The sequence below is a fragment of the Lithobates pipiens genome, unplaced genomic scaffold, assembly GCF_037356315.1.
Source record: "Lithobates pipiens isolate NorthernLeopardFrog02 unplaced genomic scaffold, aLitPip1_a1.2 Scaffold_8, whole genome shotgun sequence".
Classification (NCBI taxonomy): Eukaryota; Metazoa; Chordata; class Amphibia; order Anura; family Ranidae; genus Lithobates; species Lithobates pipiens.
The window spans coordinates 441,439,316-441,456,251 of record NW_027507903.1 but is presented as its reverse complement, the minus strand read 5'-3'; the positions used below and the strand labels follow the sequence as shown (position 1 = coordinate 441,456,251).

Here is a 16,936-nt window from a genome sequence, read left to right as displayed (position 1 = left end):
CCAAGGTAAATAGACACCCACTTTTTTAGGTTCAGGGGTTTCCGGTGAAGGGTACTTTTAATGCTACAGCATGCAAAGACATTTTGGACTACTGCACTCTTTCAGCCTTGTGGTAACAAATTTGAGGAAGAGAGGACCGACCTTTTCTGTTCTAGCATAACTTTGTTCCTATGCCAAAGCCAAGTCCTCTTGTGAAGGAACTCAATTGACATGCACAGTTCCTTGACCTCAACCCTACTAAACAACTTTGAAATTATGTAGAACACATATTGCGAGCCAGGTCCTCTAATCCAACATCAGTATCTAACCTCACAAATGCTCAAATGCTTTTTTGGCTGATTGGGCACAAATTCATACAGATAAACTCCAAAATCGTATGGAGGCTGTTGCAGGGGGTGACGTGTGTGTGAAAGGGGTGGGGGTCAGTGCATCAAACTGTATTTTAATTGGTTAAGGTTTTGGAATGGGATGTCCAGCAAGGCACCATAACATTTTTTGGACATTTAGGCCTGGTTCACACCCATGCAGGTTGCAGTTTGCATATTCCAGGTGCATTTTGCTTTTTTTCAATACACAACTTTGATCCATTAAAGTCTATGGAACCAAAAAACAAAGTCCCTGGCCTTTTCCATAAAATACACAGATGTGAACGTGACCCATAACAAAACCATGTTAAATGAACTGTAGTGCATTTCTGTAAAACTGAAAATGCACTAAAAAATGCATAGGTGTGAACCAGGCCTTAGATAATGTGCACAAATTCTGGTAGTGCCGAAGCCCAAAGCAACCAAGCATATTACAACTGAATTTAATAGAGCTAGTGAAAAGGCTACAGGCTACATTTGCCAGGTTCCTTATCCATATTAAGGAACATTGCAGTTCATATATTCTCAGCCACATTAAAGTTTCTCACTACAGTGTTACTGCAGCATTTACCCAGTACTATTGCTCCTGTAGAGGAATAATACGTCACCCAATTTTACAACTGACCTTTTCCCTCAGCTCCTGTTCCTGCTCCTCCATCTTCTTCTTGTTGCCCTCCTCCATGGACATCTTTTCCTCATGGTGGGACTGAATGAGTTTTCTGATTTCTTGCTCATAGTCTTTGATTTTCTGCAAACATTCGCTTGAACCATTTCCTGTGTAAGGACCAGAATAAAGAGAAAACGAATGTCCAGTCAAAATCCATGTCTACAAAACCACTTTTTGGCCAAAGAAATACATAATAGAATTTATATCTACTCTGAATTGCTATTAATGACAATTAGATGACCTGGAATTAATGTATACAACAAAGGGAGGGAAAGGATAGTCAGTGGGTTGCCAACGGCTAACAATTGACAGATTCTCTTGTGGACAAAAGTTTTGAAGAGAACTGGAAGTGGTAACGTGTGGGTAAACCCAAGGTTTAATTTTTTTCTTTGATAACAGTATGGAACAGAATACTGGTCAAGTTTTTATTGCATTCAGGGTACCCTCTTGTGAGTGACAACTTCTTTTATCCTTGTGATCACATTGGTCTCTGGCCTTGCTATAGCTTGTAAGATAGAAGATCAAAGACAGCCGTCTTACCAGCTATGTTGTTCAGCTCTTGAGAGGTCTGCTGGTTCTCTTTTGTTTTCTGACGACTCTGTAAGAAAAAGAGGACTTGTTTTTGACATGGTATTATTTGATAAAGCTTCAGGCAGCCAAAGGGTGGTCAGATATGCAGGCATGTCTTCCACCTTCACACAGACTGCTGCTTACCAGCTCGTATGGATCTCTTATAAAAAGATAAAGAATATTGCACGTACATCTAAGTGATAACATTATGTAAGGCAAAAAGAATGAAGCTGGCCTGGCTCTCTGTAACGGCCCGTGGCTCCGGGACTTCCGTGTATAGCAGTGACATCAGCATGTCGCTCCTCCCTATGCGTTTTGTCACACCACACATCGTCCTGGGGCACTACGGCATGTACTTTGCAAATATGTTATCACTTAAATGTAAGTGTAATATTTTTTATCTTTTTATAAAATACATTCCATATGGTTTTTACGCCATGGAAGCATTCTCTTTATGATTTTTTCCTGGGAAATATCTGCCACTTACCTCCTGATTGAGCCACCAACCCCTGAAAAGGCGCTTTGATCCTGACTGAGAGCAACTAAAGATCCAGGCTGGGTATTAAGCCATTGGTGCATACGATCTCCTATAATTAAGAGATCCATACAAGCTGGTAAGCGGCAGTCTGTGTGAAGGTGGAAGACCGACCCTTTCCTGTATCACTACTCTTGGGTGTTGTGTGTGATAATTGCACCGAGGATATTGGATTATTAATCTGAATGGACTCTTAATCCTTTATTATTTGATCAATCACTTTTTTGTATCAATTTGCACCCAGTCACAATACTATATTCATCACTTGCCTTGTTTATAGCGCAGCTTATTATTGTAAAATTGTTTGTGTGTGCGTGTATCTTGCAGCAAAGTCGCAGCTGTTTAAGTTTATTACTGTTCTTGTATTCAATCGCATATCGGATATCACTTTAGCTATAGGACAGCGCAGTAATTATACATACGCAGGCATGTATTGACTATCTTCTAGCATCTGTTTCTGCCAGTTTAGGTCTATAGAGAGATGAGGAAGAAATGGTACCAGTGGCACTAACTAAATAACGTTAATAAAGCCAAAACATTTACTTTTATTGTATAGGCTTTTATTAATGTCAGTGCCCTCACCGCAAATAGGACAGAAATGGGTGCGAAATCTCTCCTACAGGGACATAAAGAAAAGCAAAAACATATTTTGGTAGCGAAGGTAGGGGCTAGAGCTGCTGACAACATTTTTATTGCACTTTGTGTCTTCCTGCGCCAGTGACAACTATCTGCCCTTATTACATGCACCTGTCATAGGGAAAGAAGTGAGACAATACTCTCCTAGAAAGGGTCACATACAGAAATACGTTCCTATAATGTATGTAAACCCTGAAAACTCTTCTTATTTGCTCCCTTTTGGTCTTTTAAGGCCCGGTTCACACCGCTGCGGGGGGAGATCCAGATGTGAGTCGCACAGCAAATCACATCCGATCTCCGTAGCGATGCAAGTTCAGCCATACAGATAGTATTAAATTATAGTGTAGCGCTATAGAAAAAAGAAGGAAAATAGTCTATTTAAACTACTTAGTGATATAACGATATTATATAAGTGTCAAAATTAAATAACATTCAGTGATGCTTCTCAGACTGCACCACACTTGCATAAAATCGTGAAAAAATTTTGAACTGAAGAAATCAAATAATGTGAAAAAGTCCAAAATATACAAAAAAATTGTCTATTGTTTAATTTAAATTAAATCCAATCCACACGTGAGAGGGAAAGAACCATCCACCTTCTTCTTATAAGGACCACATGCAGGCACCCTGTGGCATTTCCATCACCAAATAGGATGTAAGCTTACCAAATTGAATGGATCCAAGCGAATATATATTCGAAGGATCAATTAGGCTTCTAAATACTCTTATATAGAGCTCTCCACCATAAATGACTCTCCAGGGAATTTTCAACCAAGTACTCAAACGATGGGAAAATCTTCCGCTTTAAACTCCAACGCACATTATGGAACTCATACAGGGAGAAAATGAGGGCCACAATAGTGTAAATCCGTTTAAAATTTTTTAATAAAATAAGTAATGAACTTACATGTATCCAATGAATTAAGCGCTTATATCATATAAAAAATAGATGTGTATTACCATGTTTATTTATTCCTGGTAATTTCTGGGATTGAGGTTCCATTGTACTGAGTTTGCGGTAAAAATCCGTTTATTTTGTACAATTTGACATTTTTGACAAGCACAATCTGGCATGTAATATTTTTTGCCAAATTTGAATCTGTTATGGAATACATCTGTTACGTTTTTTATAATATATTTTTTACTTGTTTTTTTTGCCTTCCTGATATGAGGGTAGTGTATTTATTTTTAAATAAGTTTATTTTTCGCCTTTTCTTTTTCTTTTCTTTTTCCCTTTACTAGTTTCTGAGACCCGGAATTATTGTGGATAGTAAATTATTATGGGTCCTGATGGAATGTGTGCGCTTCCGCGCACGTTCATTTGCGTTCCATTAGCAACTGGTAGTTGAGCGTCATTATCTGATGTTATTTATTCCTACAATAAAGTTTTAGTTTACAAGATGTGCGCTCCGGCGCACGTCTATTTGCGTTCCATCATTAACTGGCATTGGGGCGTTTCTATCGACATCACTTCCGGGATCTGACGCATCCCCACGTGGGAGCTCTGTAGGTGCGGTGCGTCTCAGCCTCTGTCTGGTCGTAGCCCAGCGAAGACCGGAAGTGATGTCAGAATAGTTTTTGCGTTGTTTTCCTGATTGGCTGATGAGTTCACTGCTACCCATGACCCGGAAGTGACGTGCTGTGTTTTCCTGATTGGCTGATGAGTTCACTGTTACCCATGACCCGGAAGTGACGTGCTGTGTATAGCGTCACGGTTTTTGAATATTCACTTTTCTGCGTTATGGAACATTCGTAAGGCCGGCTATGATATTTATTATGGAAGGCTTTATTTTTAGTATCTCGTGACATATGATTATGGGGTCGTTTATATAATAACACGGCAATGAGGCGTGGAACGCACGCCGGATGCCAGGTCAAACCGGAAGTAACATGCGGTGACACAGGCAGATCGAATTTTCGCCCAGATTGGTATGTCTAGTATAAAAGTAAGTGGTCTGCAGTGGAGTAGTACCCCAGATGACGTCTTTTGAGGACGAAACGCGTCGGGACTCCTACTGCAGCTCTATTTTTTATATGATATAAGCGCTTAATTCATTGGATACATGTAAGTTCATTACTTATTTTATTAAAAAATTTTAAACGGATTTACACTATTGTGGCCCTCATTTTCTCCCTGTATGAGTTCCATAATGTGCGTTGGAGTTTAAAGCGGAAGATTTTCCCATCGTTTGAGTACTTGGTTGAAAATTCCCTGGAGAGTCATTTATGGTGGAGAGCTCTATATAAAAGAGTATTTAGAAGCCTAATTGATCCTTCGAATATATATTCGCTTGGATCCATTCAATTTGGTAAGCTTACATCCTATTTGGTGATGGAAATGCCACAGGGTGCCTGCATGTGGTCCTTATAAGAAGAAGGTGGATGGTTCTTTCCCTCTCACGTGTGGATTGGATTTAATTTAAATTAAACAATAGACTATTTTTTTGTATATTTTGGACTTTTTCACATTATTTGATTTCTTCAGTTCAAAATTTTTTCACGATTTTATGCAAGTGTGGTGCAGTCTGAGAAGCATCACTGAATGTTATTTAATTTTGACACTTATATAATATCGTTATATCACTAAGTAGTTTAAATAGACTATTTTCCTTCTTTTTTCTATAGCGCTACACTATAATTTAATATTTGGTATTTTGTTCACTATTTTATCCTTGTGATCGTGTTAGCAGCTTCTTTTTGTATATAATTTCTTGGGGATAGCGCAGTGTTGATTGTCACCGACAGCTTTTTGGACATACAGATAGTATGGCTGAATTCGCAGCGCTCCCGCAGCAAACTCGCACGGGACCCTTTTTTGGGTCCGCAACAGAATCGGATCGCATGGGGGTTCACACCATGCGATCCGATTCCTGTGCGAGTCGGCAGATCGCACTGCGATATGCCGACGGATCTGGGGGTGTCATTAACATAACATTGACACTCCCAGCCGTCCGCATAGGGCAGTGTGAACTGCCGGCGGGAGGTGTGCGATGCGGGTAAACGCCGCGGATTTGCGGCGTTCCCACATCGCTATAGTGTGAACCCGGCCTAAAACACAATGCTAGCCAGAAATATGATAAAAATTAATAGCCCTTTAACAGATAAAAAACAAATATAGCTATTTCTGCAATATTCATCTTTAACCCAGGGATTTCCCCTGCATTATTTTATCCTGCCTTCAGTCTGATGGCCAGTATCTTTTACTAGCTTGTGACTAGACAGTGAAAAGAGAAAAAGCACAGTGATGAGCTCATCTCTGGCATTTTGCTTTTTCCTCCTATCAGCAAGCTTCTGGTCAGCACATGAATTGATTGGCTCCTTGCGCTGCTTCTTCCTCTGACACTGCAGCGACTGCAAGAGGCTAAATTGCATACATACACGGTTTGCATTTAACAATACATTTATGATGTATTAATGATTACACAGCTGCATTAATTTGTGTTTTATACAATCAGCTTTAAATATACTGTTGGAAGCATCTTTTTATATCAGTTTGATAAATGCCAAATCAACCTGTTGTCCTGGTCAGAAACTCAGTGCTGTGTCCTCTACATACTTCCTGTGTTATCTCAATGCTGTGACTTACTCCTTATCCCCATCCCTATCCAAATCAAAAAAATTGGCTGGAACTAAGCATTAAAAACAAAGACTTCGCCCAAAGGTGTACGTGGATTACTCACTGTTTAGACAAACACTACAAAATCTCAGTGTAAACTACCGTGCCTGTGTCTTGTCAAAGACTGACGATCATTTTTATTAGCTGAGAACACTGCACGTTATCAGAGTGACTGCCATAATATAGAGACTGCCATTGTGTATGTCATTGTTGATATAGCAGATACCACTTCCTCCTCCCTAGAGCAGTAACATCAGAAAGCTTGTTGATGGCATGGAATTTTTAAAAGTGTTAGCGAACTCTAAATTGTCGAACGAGCAGGGTCATAACCTCTCTCATAGGACTCTGATCAAACTGGCTTTATGTCCGGCAGATCAACAGATATTAATGCCCGTTGCTTATTCTCAAATATACATGCTCCTTACCTAAATAAAGGGTCCAGGACTATAGCAACACTTGACATAAAAATTTGATACTGTAGAATGGTTATATTCATGGGAGGTGTTGTGGAGGATGGGACTCCCGCTTTGCTTTATTGACTGGCCTTAACCACTTCCCGACCAGCGCACGACGATGTACGTCGACAGAATGGCACGGGCAGGCATATTGGCGTACATATTGGTCGGGACTCCCGTGAGTCCGGTCGCGGGACCCGCGGACTCGATCGCTGCGGGCATCCCCGCAATCGTCTCACGGAGCGGCCGAATAGAGCAAATGCTGTGTAAACAACATTTGTCTATTCTGCCTAGCAACTAGTGACGCTGATCTCTGCTCCATGTGATTGGAGCAGAGATCAGTGTACACTAAATGAAAGCCCAACCCCCCCACAGTTAGTAACACTCCCCTAGGAACACTTAACCCCTACACTGCCACCCACTGGTTAACCCTTTCACTGCCAGTGTCATTTACACAGGAATCACTGCATTTATATAGCAGTGATTACTGTATAAATGACAATGGTCCCAAAAATGTGTCAAAAATGGCCGATGGGTCCCCTACAATGTCGCATTCACAATAAAAATCGCAGATCGCCGCCATTACTAGTAAAAAAAAAAAAAAATTATTAATAAAAATGCTATAAAACTATCCCTATTTTGTAAACGCTATAACTTTTGCGCAAACCAATCAATAATTGCTTATTGCGATTTTTTTTACCAAAAATATGTAGAAGAATACGTATCGGCCTAAACTGAGGGAAAAAAAAATGTTTTTTTATATATTTTTGGGGGATATTTATTATAACAAAAAGTAAAAAATAATGCTCTATTTTTGTTTATAGCGCAAAAAATAAAAACCGCAGGGGTGATCAAATACCACCAAAAGAAAGCTCTATTTGTGGGAAAAAAAGGACGTCAATTTTGTTTGGGAGCCACGTCGCACGACTGCGCAATTGTCAGTTAAAGCGACGCAGTGCCGAATCGCAAAAAGTGGTCTGGTCTTTGACCAGCAAATTGGTCCGGTCTGAAAGTGATATATATTCTAACCCTCTGGCTAGTATATGGTTGGGAGGCCTTCTCTCTATCCCCTGCTAATTTTAAAGGGGTACTAGCCAGGGCTGCCCTCTCTCTCCAGCCTGCTTTGCCCTTGCCATGGAACCTATTGCGGGAGCACATGGGGTTTTTCTTGAGATCCGTGGCCTACAGGTGGGGTGGCTGGAGGAGAGGGTAGCTCTCTAGGCTGATGACTTACTGTTGTTACTCAATGATGCGACTATGTATGCATTCTCTCAATTCACAGGTCTGATGGTTACCTGGCATAAGTCACATAACAGGGCGTGAACTTCCACCCTTGGGTCCCTCCCTCTACAGTGGGTGGAAAATTTCACTTATCTGGGTATTTTTGTTTCCTCTTCAGGTCTCCGATTATATTGCACAAAATCTTCATCCTGTGTTATCTGAGGTCAAGCTTAAACTGAAGGAATGGAGCAACCTCCGGCTTTCTTTTCTTAGTCACATCAACCTCCTTAAAATGAAGGTCCTCCCCAAATTTACCTGCCTCTTTCGTAATTCTCTATAATAGCTTCCTAAAACCTTTGTTACTAAACTCCAACAAATGTTTCTTTCCTTCCTTTGGGGTACCCCCAGGTATAAATTCATTACTCTTACCAGACCACTTAATAGGAGAGAATAGGCTATGCCTGATTGGTTTAAGCATTATTCAGTTTCCCAGCCAGTTACAGCTTATTGGTGGTTGCCTGACCTAACTCCTCTACTCTCCTCTCCTCTAACAGTTTTTACTGTTTAGAGAGCAGAAATCCCCTCATAATCTATCCCCCTTTGTGCTTACCACCCTTTGGACTTGGAAAACAGGTCACATGGAGCCCGTACAACGCCCCCCCCCCCCCCCCATATTACCCTATGGCTAAACCCCTTCCTTTCACTATTCACTACAATCACTGACACCCAGGCATAGGCTAAATATAAAATAAAAGTGTTAGAAAATATTGTTGGGAATCAGTGCCTTCTTCCCTTTCATATTCTTTGTTCTAAATTCGATTTTGCCCTTGTTTTATTATTACTGATATTTACACGTTTCCCAGGTAATCACATACAGTATTCTCCCCCTTACTCGGAGCTGAAGGCTATCCTTCGTGACCTAGGGAAACCCACTTCTGAGCTATAACTTCTTGTGGCCGTTTTCATAAAAACAGAAATTGAGGTCTGATATATCCCTGGGTTGGATGAAGAAGATTGGTCTGAGATTTGTGAGTTCTCCTTGCTCTTCTTTAGTGTCTGTCAGGGACAAGTCAAACCAAGTCAAAATCCTGCACAGGGCCTATTTTACCCCTTAAAGGCTCCACAAGATAAGTCTTTTTAACTTCTCCAGCTTGTTGGTGGTGCACACATCAGCCCGGTGAATTTTTTCATATTTTTTGGACTTGCCCCACTATAGTCATATTGGTAAGGTGTGCTAAAAATTTTAACCTACAACACCGATCTTAATCCCTCTCGAGCCAAGGTATTGATTATTGGGTCTGGTTGAAACTCCCTTTGCTATGAAATTTTGTAAATTGCAACCTGTCCTTATATCGAATGACATGCAATGATATGTCTTTCTGGTTCTCTTGCGAAGAGAATGCATGAAGGTAAATAACATGCTTGCCTTTAAGCCCTTGTACACACGGTCGGATATTCCGACAACCAAATCCGTCGGATTTTGTCCGTCGGATTTTGCCCGAAACTGTTGTATACACACGGTCGGACTAAGTTGTCGGAAAATCCGATCGTTCAGAACGTGATGACGTTATTTCGTTACGACGGGACTACGTTCAGGCTAGTAGCCAATAGCTTTGATGTAGGAATTTGATCTGAGCATGCGTGGCACTTTGTCCGATCGGAATTCTCTACACATGATCGGAGTATGTCCGATCGGAGCATTTTGTCAGAAAATTTTACCAACAAGTATCCGACGGAAACAGTCCGATGGAGGCCACACACAGTCGGAATATCCTACAAAACGGTCCGATCGGACACATTCCGTCGGAATCTCCGACCGTGTGTACAAGGGCTAAGACCACTTTAAACCCTGTTCGTAACGTACCAATTAGGCTCTTTATATGGAACACCGACCGCTTAGGAAGTTTTGGGGTTTGGATGCATTCCTTCGATCCCACTTACATTACAAAACATAAAACTACTGTGGTCATTTTGGCTGAAGGTCTTTGTGAAAGTGAATTCCTGCTTAACTGTGGTCATGTAAGGGCATTCACACTAGACTGGATAGCGGCTGGAGTGTTCTAACTTTCCGGCAGTTTTCTGTTCCCAACTGCAGTAAGAAGCAGTGTGGTATTCAGTGCCTCACACAATCACAAAGAGCCCTCTTCCCCCCCTTTTTAATACAAACTATTTAAAATGTCCAAAATCCCTATCGATGTGTCATTTAATCAAAATGATAGAACCTGCAAACATCCCAGCAGGATGAATAACTCTTTTGCACATGCATGGGAGGTACATGCCCCTGCTTTGGCTAATCAAGACAGCTGAAGACCCAGAAGACATTGAGGGGACAACGTTGAGGCCAGTGATGGAGCAGAAATGAGTATTTGTGACCGTTCCCACTCACCATTTACAATTGTAAGCCAATCACAGTGATCACTTCATTGGGAGCCCACCTACTAGCTTCTAGTGTTTCGTTCATCCTCTCTTTCGCCACCCCTCCGCTTTAATCATTGTGATTTTTTTTTGTTGGGGGGGCAGGTACCATTTCTGGCAGATACCCGCTCCCACGCCTATGCCAGCAGAGTGGAGGTTCCCTGCAACATCCTGGGGCACATCACATGTCCCAAGAGACTGCAGGACCATCGAGAGAGCATGACACATCACGCCCATGCAAAGCTGGATGCAAAACACCAAGAAGTCACAGCTGGTTTTGCACAAGCAAGACGGTGGTGGCAGGGGCTCAAAGACCTGCGAAGAACCAGCCCAGGCGATGAAAGCACTGGATCCCTGGGCTGGTAAGTGTCTTTATATTAGAAGTCTGCAGCTACAGTGTTTGTAGCTGCTAAAAAAAAAAATTTTATTCACTGGCCGGAGCTCCTCTTTAAAGGGCTGGTAGGAGCTGGCAATAAGGGGTTAAAGGTGGTGCAAAGAAGGGGGTTTTAGTATAAAAAAAAAAAAAAAGAAAAAAGGTAATAGCAGATGTGTCTGCTTTTTAAAAGGTTGACGGGATCACTTTAAGAACGGTTATGTGTTGTGGGAAAGATCACACATTTCCTAATTACAGACATTCACCAAATGTCGGAGACCATAACAAAATCCCTAGAGTCTGTTATCAAATTATTTGTAGCCTAGCAAGCCTTTCATTAAAAGGGAAAAATGCAGACATAAACAAACAACACAACACACATTTTGCAAAGTACTGCAAAACAAGCTTATATAAACCCACGCATATGGGGAAAAAAAAAAAGGAACCTGTCACACCAAAGCAAGTGTGAGACATATTAAAACACAAAGTCAAGTACTTGGGCATGCCCAGTCATTTCAACATACAAAGAGCTCACCTTTATGCATTGTGTGATGCAGGAGACGTGCTATGGCATTTGGATATCAGCATTTGTAAATGACACAGGCAGCACAGTGGTTCAGTGGTTAGCACATCTGCCTTGCGGTACTGGGGTCCTTGATTCAACTCCTAACTAGGACACTATTGCTTGGAGTTTGCATGTTCTCCCTGTGCTTGCGTGCGTTTCTCCCACACTCTAAAGACACACTGGTAGGTTATGTTCTCCTGTCTAAACTGATCCTAGCCTAGTATATGACAAAGGGACCTTAGATTGTAAGCTCCTTGAGAGCAGAGACTGATGTGGATGTAAAGTGCTGAGTAAATAAAGGCCTGTGTTCTATGGTAAATTGAAGGTCCTCTATTAGGCTGCATTCACAAATGTGCATGTTCTAAACACGTGAGAAAACACCCTGCAATCACAATTCGGGCTTGCAGTGCCATTAATTGTTAATGACAACCCAAGCACAGTTAGTAGACATGCATTTTGCAGTGCGGCAGAACACACACACACACGCTGAAAAAAACGCTCCGCAACCAAAAATATTCTGGGCTTTTGTCGTGCGTAAAGCAGCCTATTCAAGTGAATGGGATGCCCCAGGTGTGACAACTGTGTAAAAAAAAAAGAAAAAAAAAAAAAAGAAGTAATTGGAAACACACATTCCCACTACACTCAGTTGTAAATGGGGCCCTAAAGTAGAAGTATACATGGGAGGGTTTATAATCCCTGTCAATAGTCAAAACAGGAAGTGAGAGTTCCCTCTTTACTCTGCAAAGTAAAGGGGATCCCTTGGGGCCCCCAGGTCACCTGAACTAGGGTTTCCATTAAAAGATGTCCAATTACTTATTTTCTTATACTTGCAATGATAATGGTAAACATGTCAGAGAGAGGGTGAATCTGCCTAATAGGGGGCACAGACAGCAATAAAAACCGGAATAGGTGTACTAATCCATCTCCACTCTGTCCAAAAAAAAAAAGTTGTAATGTACCCAATAGCATCCGAACTGGTTGATCAGAGTGAGTTGCATCTGGTGACATCCATTGGTAGCAATAGACATGGGCGTAGCATAAGGGTTTGCAGGGGGTCACAAATCGCAACCCCTCCCCTAGCTCCAGGGGGCCCCTGCAGCCTCCCTGTCATTATCACATCCTCCATAAAATCCAGCTCCGATCTGCCCTAGGGCCCCACAGTCACGGTCCAGTAACCTGAATACAGTGCTGGGATGAGAAAGGAGCTCTGCTAAGTGACCTTCCAGGGGTCCCTATCCTCTGATTCTCCAGCAGCAATCCCTGTCCTCTGATGTTAAGAGGAACTCTGGGAACTCAAAACTCTTAAGCCACTTTGAGTATCTTGGCGTGCGGTGGATGTATCTGCACGCATGTTGGAAGTAGTAGGGGGGCACCCAGGTAAACTTTTGTACTTGGGCCCACAAGCTTCAAGCTACGCCTCTGGCGGTAGACACCGCAAACTGATCAATTGTGTAGAGAACTGCTGACTAGACGTTTTCATGAGCGCTACTGTAAACTCCTTAGACAAGGCTGGTGTTGGTGACGGTAAAGCGCTGATCGTTTTAGTGGCACTTTTGCAAAGGTTAAAAATGTTTATGTTGCGGTGCTTCCGAAGTTCTTTTCAGGAGCTTTGAAAGAGCTGCCTATTCCTTGCAATGGACAGGGGCGTTTTGGGAGCGCTGTATACAGCGCTCCCAAACCGCCCAAAAGATACTGATTGCAGGACTTTTCTGAACATCCCACAAGCGCACAGCCCGGGTGCGAAAGAACCCATTGCAGAGAATGGGAGGCAGTTTTCAGGCGCTTTTTCTAGCGCTAAAATACCTTAAAACTGCCTCAGTGTGAAAGGGGTCTTACAGAAACAGTGCAACTGTTCCAAAGTCAGAAAGTTGATTCTACTCATCTTCCTTTAGATTAGTTCCGTGCAACTGTCTAAAATAGGATTTTCCATAACCTCTCACATAGGGTGCGATTGGGTCCGTTTTTCAAAGCCCCAGCAATGCAGCTCGCTTTGTCAGCCAGATGCATCAACAGTCAGAATACCCATACAGATGCTGCATCCGATTGGATGCAGCCAGCTTTTGGCAGACATTTTTCTACATCGAGACCCGTTGGGTGGTAACATAGTTGACGGCGCCACCCACTGAGGGAAAGTCATACAGTGTATTGCCAGTATAAAGATATATTGGTGCCTGTGAAAGGTTTTTTGGTATTAAGAATTCTGATACAGAAGACAAGTTTATGTGACAGACAGCAAGCAACCAGGTTGAAGTGTGTTTGGGATTTTCTCTCCAGTCTGACAAACAGGTAAGCAAAATGGTATCCCCAGGTGGCCAATGGATAAGTCAGGGTGGACTGGGGCTTTATAGCAATGCCTAGATGTAAAACTGGATTACTTAACAGATCAGATATGCTCCCTGCATGCATCCCAAGGCTTTATTTTAAATTCTGACAAGAGTTTACCTTTAAAGTGGAAGTAAACTCCCAGCATGTACTTATAGGTAAGCTTATAATAAGGCTTAACTATAGGTACTGCAAATATCTCCTAAATGCAAATTTTTTTAGGAGATATTTACTGTACATGCAGCAGGTCATGTCACCGTCGCATGCGCTCTGAAGGAACGGCCACTCACACAGCCAGAGTGTCAGGGCTGGCTTAGCCCTTCCTCCTCTGGGCTGGCCAGACAGCTCTCTTCTCTTTCCACAGTTACCAGCTGTTCCCGATGATGCTCGTCTGACCTGCCTATTTAAAGCCTTCCAGCTCACTCTTTCCTTTGCCTTTCACGTTGGTCACATCACAAGGAACCATCTTCTGCTGTTTGTTTCAAGACTGGCTTGCTGACATTGCTCCTGGCTTCTTATCCTGCTTGCAGTTGCTCTCCTTGGATCCCTGACTTCTGGCCTGGCCGATTACCCGATCTGGCTTATGAACTTTGGACTGGCTGACTACCCGATCTGGCTACTGGACTCTGGCTATGCTTGACTACGCTTTTTTTCTATTTACATTTTTATTAATAAACAAGTGTGATTTAATTGTACTTCTGTCTCAGTCTGTTTCATGGTTTCTGACACAGAGTCCGTGAACCTGGAAGGAAGACCGGGTGAGGATGGAAGCTGTCTCAGCAGTGACAGCGCAGCACTGGAGGGCTTTGTTCTAAAGGTTTCACATAATGAGCACATTATGACTTTACCTTGCAGGTGGAAAAAAATAAAAATAAACACACACTGAGGTTTACTACCACTTTGAAGCTGAACTCTAGCCTTACCTTCAGTCTTGCACATGTAGCACCCTCTACCTTAGGTAGGTAGGTGCTAGAGTAGTGGGTTTGTTTTGTACTGTCAGCACAGGTAAATTTAGGCATGACTATGCTGTGAGCTAGGCCTGTTTGTTTTGATCTAGGGGCAGGGGAGTGATTTAGTGTAGCAGCAGGTGTCTGACATGTGCTTCAGCTTGGGCGCCTCCTCTGGTTTTCAGAAGGTTCTGGAAAAGAGGCAGGGCAGAGAGCTGGAGTGACATGGGGTGCATGTAGGAGCCCTTACCAATCCCCAACTAGGATTGGCAGGGAAAATTTTTTTTTATAAAAGGCCGCGCTTAGGTTTAAAACCGGTTGCTGCCGCCCTAAAAATCTGCAGCCCCCTGAAAGGCTGATGATGTACAAATTATATATAAAAGAATAGGGTCCAAGGCACTACCTCAAATTATGTAAACTATATCAAATAGTAGAAGGATTTCCTCCAGAGACGGCTGTTCTCCGAGACCCTCTCAACCAACAAGGAGAGAGGCCCACTGGGTAGGGGGGAAAACAAAAACACCCAAAGATATCCAATTTCTCGTATATTTATCAGAAATGCAAAGGACGTGCACCAAGTGCCCTCCCTAGACTTAGTTTTTTAAAAATTTGTGTATTGCGCTAATATGCTTAATATAAATAACAAATGCAATATACACAATATATAGGCTGGAATTACACACACTATACTATACATGCATGCTACGGCATGGTATTGTGTATGGGCTATCACAAAATATCGAGATGAAATAGTGAAGTTGGTATAAAAAAAAAAAAATATGAAAAAGGTTTGAGAAGAGTAGATGGTAACACTTAATACATAATAAGTGCACGGTTACGATAAAGGTGCTCCTCTGTCGTCAAGCTTCTCCGCAATATATATGTATACAAGAGGGGCAACCAACATCAACAAATTGTCCATATACCAGTGAAGTCCAAAATAGTGCAAAACTTTTTCATTTTTTCACCTGCTTTTATATATAATAGGATTGGCAGGGGTCAGCCCTCCTATATATATCCATGGTCAGCCTGCTGTGGGAGGAACTAAATGGAGTGTTAGACTGTCGTGGTCTGAGGGAACCCCCTTTCTGGAGGGGTTGACCTCAGGCCTGGAGCTGGGAGGGATCCTCTCGCTACACGGTCATTGAGAGGTGTTCTGGAACAGGAGCAGGAAGAAAACAGTTGGGAGCACTGCCAGGAAAGTCATTCAGGAGGGATCCATGCCGGGGTCGGTGAGTGAGAAACACAGGGTGAAGCTCTGGGATAGACATGCCAGGATGTGGAGCCAGAGGGAGAGACTGTGGTGTTGTTTTGATGTGAAGTCGTTGCAGCCACGATTTACATTGGACTTGTTGGGATCAGTAGTCCACCAAGTGTCAGTTAGCACATTTATTCTTATCTACTAAAACAGTTGCTATCACAAAGGGGACTGCAGACCTCTCCCTGTAATGGGTTACTAGGAAAACATTAGGACTTATTCAGAGTGAGGCCTAGCCATGTGCTAATGGTAACAGGAACCTAGATTTGGACATTTAAGTGAAGCAAGTGATCTCAAGTATTGTGCTGGAGGGGATGTGCAGAGAAAGAGACTGTCAAATTTAGACTCAACCAACATTGATTTCATTGAGAAATATTCATTATCTGGGCATCCCATGTCCCTTTTCCCCATCCAAGTTTAATCCTCTAATAAAAACAAGTAATGCCACGTACACACGATCGGACTATCCGGTGGACAATTTGCCCGTTTGTGGGCTCCGGTGGACTTTTTCTTCCCAAAAGTCCGGAGGACTTAGAAATTAGTCTTGACTCAAAATTGTCCGCCGGACTCGGCAGTCCGACGGACAATCCGCCCCGTCTGTGTGCTAGTCCGCCAGACTTTTGAAATTAATGGACTTGTCCACACACGGAGTCTGACCGTGTGTACGCAGCATATGAGTTTGTTCATTTTCTGGGAAAGTGTGCCAAAATGGATGTCTGACCAGCAGGGTGAAATGTGTGGATGCTAAAACACGTTGGACACAGGCTCCTCTACAGTACTGAAAAAGCAAACTCTTATTTCAATACACACTGTGGGAGCCTCTCAGTGTTCATTAAAAGATGCAACAAGTCAGTGTGCCTCATTTTCTGACTGCAGAACCTCTAGCATCATTTAGTGCACATGTCAAATACAAGGCCCGTTGGCTAAATTCAGCCCACCAGGCCATTTCATGTGTCCCTTGCACCTCTTCTGCAGCTGTTGCACCCCCCTC

The 16,936-nt window shown here is 42.5% G+C and overlaps 1 protein-coding gene across 1 annotated transcript in view; it reads right to left on the bottom strand.

Moving 5' to 3' along the window:
- Window positions 1-16,936, bottom strand: part of CCDC69 (coiled-coil domain containing 69) — an 89,026-nt gene that overhangs the window by 44,080 nt on the left and 28,010 nt on the right. The window contains exons 2-3 of the mRNA XM_077468329.1: window positions 1,573-1,630; window positions 991-1,139 (exon numbers count right to left, since the gene is read on the bottom strand). Coding sequence (XP_077324455.1) covers window positions 991-1,139; window positions 1,573-1,630 — 207 coding nt within the window. The remainder of the gene's footprint in view (window positions 1-990; window positions 1,140-1,572; window positions 1,631-16,936) is intronic.